Source organism: Peromyscus californicus, unplaced genomic scaffold (genome assembly GCF_007827085.1).
Source record: "Peromyscus californicus insignis strain IS unplaced genomic scaffold, ASM782708v3 Scaffold_23__1_contigs__length_62951481, whole genome shotgun sequence".
NCBI lineage: Eukaryota > Metazoa > Chordata > Mammalia > Rodentia > Cricetidae > Peromyscus > Peromyscus californicus.
This window is the reverse complement of record NW_026294534.1, coordinates 60,718,338-60,726,305: the sequence shown is the minus strand read 5'-3', so window position 1 is coordinate 60,726,305 and position 7,968 is coordinate 60,718,338. Positions and strand designations below refer to the sequence as shown.

General features: G+C 59.2%; 1 protein-coding gene across 2 annotated transcripts; it reads right to left on the bottom strand.

Annotated features, from left to right (window-relative positions):
- Positions 1 to 3,307: 3,307 nt before the first annotated feature.
- Positions 3,308 to 7,968, bottom strand: Gtpbp3 (GTP binding protein 3, mitochondrial). 2 transcript variants are annotated; one of them, XM_052752531.1, is made up of 9 exons: positions 7,465 to 7,968; positions 6,997 to 7,244; positions 6,801 to 6,887; positions 5,765 to 5,967; positions 5,539 to 5,611; positions 5,306 to 5,449; positions 5,031 to 5,196; positions 4,258 to 4,542; positions 3,308 to 4,077 (listed from the first exon to the last, which is right to left on the bottom strand). In XM_052752531.1, the coding sequence occupies exons 1-9, from the start codon at positions 7,515 to 7,517 to the stop codon at positions 3,852 to 3,854; spliced, it is 1,485 nt and encodes a 494-aa protein (XP_052608491.1). In that variant the 5' UTR covers positions 7,518 to 7,968; the 3' UTR covers positions 3,308 to 3,851. The 2 variants fall into 2 exon arrangements, with proteins under 2 accessions (XP_052608491.1, XP_052608492.1); XM_052752532.1 differs by lacking the exon at positions 6,801 to 6,887 and having other exon boundaries at positions 7,465 to 7,966.

Here is a 7,968-nt window from a genome sequence, read left to right as displayed (position 1 = left end):
TACTACCTACTAGTGGTGCGGACATTGAAAGGAGCATTTCCTCAGGCTTGGTACCGATGCAAAACAAAACGTGGCCCTTACGGAGCTTGGTGATGGTAATAGAATGAAGCCTAGCACGGTGGAGCAGGCCTGTCAGCGCCGGTGGGGGGCGGCGCTGAGGCAGGGGACTGGAGTGCAAGGCCAGCCCTCTAACCCTGCCGCTCCTTCCCAAGAAAAAGCAGCAAAGCAAGAGCCATCGAGGGACAAGGGGGCGAAAAGTGCTGAGACGCAGCCCCCCCCCCCCCCCCCCCCCCCCGTCCCCAGCACCGGCCTGGGTGGGAGCCGGGGATGAATCACGCGGCCGGCAGTGCCACACTCGGCCACTGCTCCTCGGGGACAAAGCTGCGATATTTCCTGGATCCGGAAACACGGGCGAGAGCCTGTCACTGCAGGAAACACTGGGGCTGAGCCAAACGGGCCACCAGGGTCAGCCTGGGAGGCCGCCGGGACAGCCGGTCTGGAGGCCCCAAGGAACTGGGGATGTCCCTGGCCCTGAGCCTGAGCCCTAGGATGAAGCTGACCTGGTGACCACAGAGAGCCTGATAGCCACAGTCCTGGGTTCGAATTTCACTCCATCTCAGCCTCCGTTTCCTTTTCCTAGACACCATGTCCCAAATCTGTAACCTCAGCTGCTTGGGAGACTGAGGCAGAAGGATTGCTTATGCCTGAGAGTTCCTGTCCAGCCTGGGCCACACAACGCAGACCCAGCTCTAACAACCACAATAACGGTTGTAACAGTGGGTGTCAAGCTCAGACACACAGGCCTGCCGACGTGAGACCCTATTAAAGAAAAGCCTGTCCCAGCCACTGCCTCAGGAGGGTCCTGTACTGGTCCACAGCCATCTTTCCACCGTGGTGTCTGTTGCTCACACCCCCCATGGCTCCCCGTCCCCTACAGTCTAGTTCCACACCCCTTTGTCAGCTCCCAGACCTGGTTCAGTCCCAGCTGCTCTCTGAATTTCTGATCAGGACTTAAAGATGAGCAAGGCTCATCTGCTTGGTTTGTGTTTATTTTGTTTTGAGACCAGAGTCTCATTATGTAGCCCAGGCTGGCCTCCAACTCGGAGATCCTCCTGCCTCTGCCTCCCAGGTTCTGGGATTGAAGACATGTGCCGCCGCACCTGGCCAGCCCTGTTTTCTTAGACTGTCGTGACAGGTAGGGCTGACTTTTTTTTTTTTTTTTTTAGCAATCCTCCTGCCTCATTCTCCAGGATGTGGGGACTACAGGCGCGCTAACATGCCTAGCAATGCTTTTCCTTGCCCGAGAAACTTCTTTGTTCAAGACCAGGATTTGCAAACCAAAAATTCAGCTCATGGCAGGGCAATGTGTGTGAGAGTACTTGTTGCTCAAACAGGAGGTGGACTGAGACACAATTCCAGCACCCCCATAAAGGCTAGGGCGACCACACACCTGTAACCCCAGCGTTGTGGGCAGACGGTAGGATGCTGAGTGCTGGCCACCAGCCCTGAGACCTAGCCTGTAAGGTCTCCACCTGTGTCCTCTGGCTGGAATGTCCACTTAGATTCGCATGCCCACATGTGTGGACAGCGCCACACACACAAACAACATGGGACAGCGGCTTGGCTCAGCTTTGTCTGCCCAGACCCCTCCTCTAGGCAGCCTTCCAGGATTCCCTAGGTAATAGCCTTTGTCCCTTGGGCCCCCAGCCTCGCCCTGGCTCCCAGGCCCCAGGTAGTGCTCCCTGGTGGAAGGGGGCCCAGTGCCCGGCCGCAGCCGCCTCCGCTGGGTGAGGCCCTGACTCTTTGGGGATTTCCTGCGTCCTCTATAAATAACCCCCCGCCGCTTCCCACAAACTCCTCACCCTTCTTGGAAAAAAGGGACAGCGGCCAAGGCCTCCATGCAGCTGTGTGCCAGGCCGAGGCAGGAGGCCCGCAGCGGGCGAGCTGCCCGGAGGTCCGGCCCCGCCCAGCGCGAGGCGCCACCGCTCCTGCGAGCCGCGGGACCCTTCCCCTGTTTGAGGCAGGATCTGGCTTTGTAACCCAGCCTGGCTTGGGACAAGCGCTGGAAGGACAGACGTCCTCATCGATGAGGCCGCGGCCGGGGGACCGCGGGGAGTTACGCGAGGGACGCTCGCCCTCTGCTGGCCGGTTGCTGCTCCACCAGGCGGCCCAGCCTCACCGACGCCACCTCGCGGCCTCAGCAGACACAGCACAGACACCTCTGCAGGGTCTGTCCCAAGTCACTGGCAGTGGAGAGGCAAGTACTGTTCCCAGCACCCTACCGTGAATGATGCCTGTCACGGGGCCTGACAAGTTCAATGTGGGGTGCAATGGACTGCTCAAACCCAAAGCTCGAGGCCATTTCCCTGAGGCTGTGCTTTCTGATCTGTATGTTGGGAACATTTGTGCCCGGCCTGGTGAGCACTGGGGAGGATCCTTGTGACTCTGAGTAAGGCCAGTGTCACCTACAAAGACCCTATCTCAAAAACTAAAAATAAATACAAATAAAATAAAAATATTTGATAAGAGACTGGCGAGGCGGCTCTGCAGATAAAAACATCTGTAGCTCAAGAGGACTTGAGTCTGGTTCCCGGCACCCATGGCTCCCAAGCTCCTCTAGCTCCAGCTCCAAACTCACACACCTCCCTCACCACACACACATTTAATTAAAACTTGCTGCCAAGCCAGATGGCCTGAGACCCACGGTACCATTGCAGAGGACTCCGGCAAGTTGTCCTCTGATCCCATGTGTGCTGTGCCCCCATAAATAAACGTTAAAACAGAATGTTCAATAGGGCCAGGCCCGCCTGCAGCACTGGGTTCCAATTAGCTGTTTTTTGCATCGGCCTGTGGTGACGGCAGAGATTGTTTGAAGCGGGGAGAATGGGAAGCCGCCGCCGTGTGCTCATCAGTGAACAGGGCCGATCCCCTCACTCCCAGTCAGGGGGAAATGGCCTGGGGGAGCGTGCGAGAGCCGGAGGGCTGCGTGACTTGTGGGTAAGGCGGAGCCACAGCTGCTGACCGGCGCTCACACACCAACCCCTCACACTCTGTCCGGGAGGGGGGCTTGTGGGTAGGAAGATTGACAGGCAGTGAAAGGCCTGGGGGGAGGAGTGGGAGGCGCGGAAGGAAATGACATTTTCTTTGTTGGCGTAGTCAGAAAAACCCAGACACGATGATTTAGGAAGAGGACTCAGCAGGAGTAGGGACAAGAGAGAATGGGAGGGGACACTATCAGGCCACATCAGATACTCAGATGAAAAAGTCACAGCAAACTTATTACAGATAATATATGCTGCTACAGAAGTAAAAATAAATAAATATGTATATATTTTTGATTGACATATGATGCCATAGAGAGAACACAGGCGAACTTCTGGAAGGTAAGGGTAACTGGTTCTCATGAACAAACATTTCTGGATCACCTGAACTCTTCATACTCCTTTGGTAATTAAAAATAAAAATTATGAAGCCAGGGGCGTGGTTCAGGGGTGGAGCCTAGAATCTCCAGTGAGGGGGCTGGGGGCGTGGCTCAGGGGTGGAGCCCCGCCTAGAATCCCCCAGTGAGGGGCTGGGGGCGTGGTTCAGGGGAGGAGCCCTGTCCGGAATCCTCCAGTAGCAGGCTGGGGGTGTGGCTTAATACCTAACAGCCAAGGGTCTCATCTCCAGCAATACAGATTCTTGGCATGGTGATGTAGGCCTTCATCTCAGCACCCAGGGGTAGCTATCCTGGGATCCCTGGCCTGTCTGCTCACTGTGGAGGGAACCGACCCGAGGGCTGCAGATCCCCAGTGCTCTCCTGCCCTCTTGAATCAATATCTAGTGGTAACCTGACGCCCAGGCTCTGGCCCTCACTTGCCCACACAGAAGTCCCGGAAGATGAGGTCCAGGACCTCTTCGGTGCCTCCTCCACCTGTGAGGTGGCTCAGGTGCCTCCGAGCTAGGCGCAGGGCCTCAGCCGCCAGGGCCAGGTCTGTGGCCGGCTGGTAGTGGCTCAGGGCATCCAGGCAGCTTTGGAGGTGGTGCTGGTGCCTAGCCCGGGTCAGGAGCGGTGGTCCTGTGGATGGGTCCCCGCACCTGCCAGAAACAAGACCTGCTGTCTCACTCGGCTGTGCAGCCACCCTTTGAACAGGGCCCCCCACTGTACCCCTTTTGCAGAGAAACTGAGGCTGAGGGACAGGCCTGAGCCGAAACCAGCAGCTCTGCCTGCACCTGAACTTGGGTTGGGGAAGCTGAAGGAAGCCGAGGGTGACTCACACTGCAGCCAGCTCGGTCTTCAGGGCCTGTAGGAGGCCATCGAGCCCTGCTCCAGTGCGGCAGGACAGAAGCAGGTACGGCATCCCTAGGAGGGCGGTGTCGCTGTCCCGGGTACTAGTGGGAAGCAGGTCGGATTTGTTGAGCAGCAGCAGGAGGCGCTGTCCGCAGCTGTCGGGGCTCTGTGCTACCAATGGGGCCACCACAGTGTCCAGGAAGCTGCAGCTGGAGGGGGAGGCCAGGTCGGAGGCATCCAGTACCCCCAGGATGAGGTCAGCCTGCTCCAACCTGGGAAGGAAGGAAGCCATGTTGAGGGGCACAGCCATGGAGGCCTGAGATGGCACTGTGGGTGCTGAGCAGAGGGACAGACACCACAGGGCGTGGCCCAGAGCAAAAGCCAGGGCAGAGGCAGGGCACACACAGGTGCGGGCAATGGCTCAGGTGAAGGGCAGGGTAGAAAACGCTGGGGGCGTGGTCAATGGAGCAGTCGGCAGCGACAGCAGAGGACCTGAGGTCAGGGCTTTTGGTGAAGAAGGTTTGAGTGGTGTAGCTGGCAGGGTGGAGCAGAGCGGGCGGCCCTGGAGGGGGAGTGACCAAACAAGGCTTAGGACGGAGGAGAGTAAGGGACTCCAGCCAAGCTTGCATATCAATCAAATTACGAGGTCCCCCTACCCTCGATTTCAAGGGTGCTCAAAATCTTTCATTTCAGGAATAATGAAATAGTCTTAAGGGGAGGAAAAGACCCCAGGTCGCCTTGTTCTCAGCCCTGCACCCACCTCTGGTGAGCCCTGCGCACACCCTCCTGCTCAACGGCACCCACGCCTTCCCGCAGCCCAGCGGTATCACTCAGCAGCACAGGGAACCCGGCCAGGTCCACGGAGGTTTCCAGCACATCACGGGTGGTCCCTGGCTCTGGAGACACGATGGACACAGGTTTCCGGCCTGAAGGGTAGGGAGAGTGTGAAGAATAGTAGGGTGGAGGTAAGAGCCCCCACTTTCAGACTATACCCCTGCCCAGGGCCTGGCCCGCCCTTGCCCGAATCCCACATACTGAGCAGATTCACCAGACTGCTCTTCCCCGCATTGGGGGGTCCAGTGACCACAATGTGCGCCCCTGAGCGGAGCCTCTGACCACGCCTGGCATCTCGCAGGTGGGAACCCAGTGCAGCCTCCAGGGCTCGAACGTCTTTGTCCGCTGGGAGGGAGAAGGCAGGCAGAGAAGAGGCAATCAGGAGGATCTCAGGGGGGCCAAGATGTCAGCCCCGCCCCCCAAGACAGACATACCCTGCTCCAACACATCCTCTTCCAAATTGTCATCCTCTCCGAAGTCAATATAGGCCTCTACATGGGCCAGAGCCTGGGAGGAAGAGGAAAATGTCATGGGTGCTCCTGGGAACTCATGGTCTTCTCTACACCCAGCTCCAGCTTCACCTGGGTGACCACACTGGCAGTTCACAAGCCTAGAGCTTTCTCTAAAGAACGGGTAGATGGGTGAGCAAGCAAGTCTTGCCTTGGTGAGGGTCTCCGCCCAGCCTCGGCACAGTTGGCCCAGTTCCCCATCCAGCTGCCTCAGGGCCTGCCGCCGCTGGGCCTCAGTTTCTGCATGGATCAGATCTGCCAGTCCCTCCACCTCAGTCAGGCTCAGCTTTCCGTGGGCGAACGCCCTCCTGGTGAACTCCCCGGCCTCAGCTGGTCGTAGTCCTGGTACACTACCTGAAAGCGTCACAAGGTCCTTGATCCCCATCCCACGGCAGACGCCAGACGGCGAAGCAACAAACTGAAACCCTGTCTGGGTTTTGAGGTGACACAGCTGAGGGGCTGGTACCCCCACTCTCGTGCCCGTTCCCCCCACACACTGTAAGGAACACCAGGAAGCTCACTGGTTCCCCAGGCCAGACTCCGGCGGGCCCCTTATTTGGGTCTGACCCGGGTACCCCGCCTGAGGGTTAGGAGATGTCTGTTAGAACCCAGGCCAGCTGCTGCTCAGGTCACCTGCAGCTGCCCCTCCCACAAAGGCCCCAGACTGACAGACTAGTAACCATCAGAGGTTTCCTGATGCAGTTTGACAGACACACATTAAGCAAAGCATTTTCTTCCTGGAAAGGCAAGACCACCCCTCTCCTCCCACCACCCAGGAATCACAGGCAGGCTGGTTGTAAGCTGGTACTGTGGGCTTAATCAACTCCCTGCTTAGGACCTAGCCCTTCCTCCGAACAACCTCCACCAAACACACCCTGCTCTTGAGCCTGTCTTTGCAGCCTTCCCCATACTGCAGTCTGTCTATGGCATTAATCAGGTGTGTGGCAAACCACACCAGGAAGTCAAAAGACAGCCTACATGAATCAGTTCTCTCCTTTCACCGCAGGGATCCCGGGATTGGAATTCAGATGGATCTTGACAACAATCGCCTTTACCGGCTGAGCCAGCCATCTAGAAGGCCCACGTTAATATGATAAACCTTTTCCCCCAAATGACAATCTGTCTTGCAACCTACACCTGAGACCTTTCAGTCTCCCCAGGAATAGTGTCACCCAACAGAGCCTCACCCAACGCCTGCAGGACTCCGCTGACCACCGCGGGACCTCCATGCACGTGCAACTCCACGCAATCCTCACCCGTGAAACTCTGGGGGCCTTGTCCGGCAAAAAGCAGAGTCAGACAAAGGGCACGGCCTGGGCTGACTCCCGGAGGGGACTGAGACCGGGTCACTAGCGCTGTGGGATCCTGGATCGGGCCCCTCACCTGGGAACCAGAGGACGAGCGCGCGGTCCAGCGGCTCCCCGGAGCGCGGGTGGCGGAGAAGGCGCAGGCAGGCGCTGCGGGCCGGAGGTGGCTCCCGGGACGCCGTGAGGCTGCGGAGCACGAGCCCGCTGGCCGGGCCGCTGGTGCGGATCACGGCGATGGCGCAGCGGCCCTGGCCGGAGCTGAGAGCGAAGATGGTGCTCCCGGGGGCCCAGGGCCCGGCGCCGCTGCTCCGGCGTGCGCACAGCCTGGGGACCGGGGAGGAGAGGAGTAAGCGCACCCAGGACGCCGAGCCTCGGAGTGAACAAGGACGACGGAACGTCGCCCGGGGATGCCCCGGATGTGCGCGCTGCGGCCGGCGGATGGACAGGGTGGGCAGGAGAGGACATGGCCGCCCCGGGCGGAGGAACGGGGCCCTGGGGCCTAGAGCAGCGCCCCGCGCCGTGACAGCGGGTCTGTCCCACCCACCTGCGGGGCGCCCGTGCCGCCCGGGTCGCCAGGGCGCTCAGCCCGCGCCACATGGATTTTCACATCACAAGCACCCTGCCCGACCTTCCTGCGCGGCTTCAAGTTCTGGGAGGAAGTCCCGCCCCTTCGCGGGGTGACTGGCAGTGCGCTCAGCGACACTCAATTACCATTGGATGGTCTACAGACGGTGGTTTCTATTGGCTGATACAAGGGAAACGAAGTAGGGGTGTGTGCAGCACGAGAGTGTCCCCCGGAAATACGAGACCGAAGTTTCCGGTTCCTAGAGCGGCAGGGAGCGGGGACAATAGTGGCAGGAAGAAACCGGCTGTCCTAGGGCGAAGGCTCGGGTCTCCTTCTTCCCTGTGTGCATTCCGTAGCTTCAGAGAAGCCAAGGAGCTACGTGTGCTGTTTTCACTGTCCGAAGAGGGCAGCTCGGCTGGCAAAGGTGCTTGCCGCCAAACCTGACAACCCGAGCTCGATCCCCGGCACCCGCTTAGTGAAGGA

Coding starts and splice junctions, on each gene's coding strand:
- Gtpbp3 (XM_052752531.1), bottom strand. CDS start 7,517: ATGTGGCGCGGGCTGAGCGCCCTGGCGACCCGGGCGGCACGGGCGCCC. Junction 5,612..5,764: donor GGGCGGAGACCCTCACCAAG/GCAAGACTTGCT, acceptor TCTTCCTCCCAG/GCTCTGGCCCATGTAGAGGC. Junction 4,543..5,030: donor GTGCGCAGGGCTCACCAGAG/GTGGGTGCAGGG, acceptor CTTCCTTCCCAG/GTTGGAGCAGGCTGACCTCA.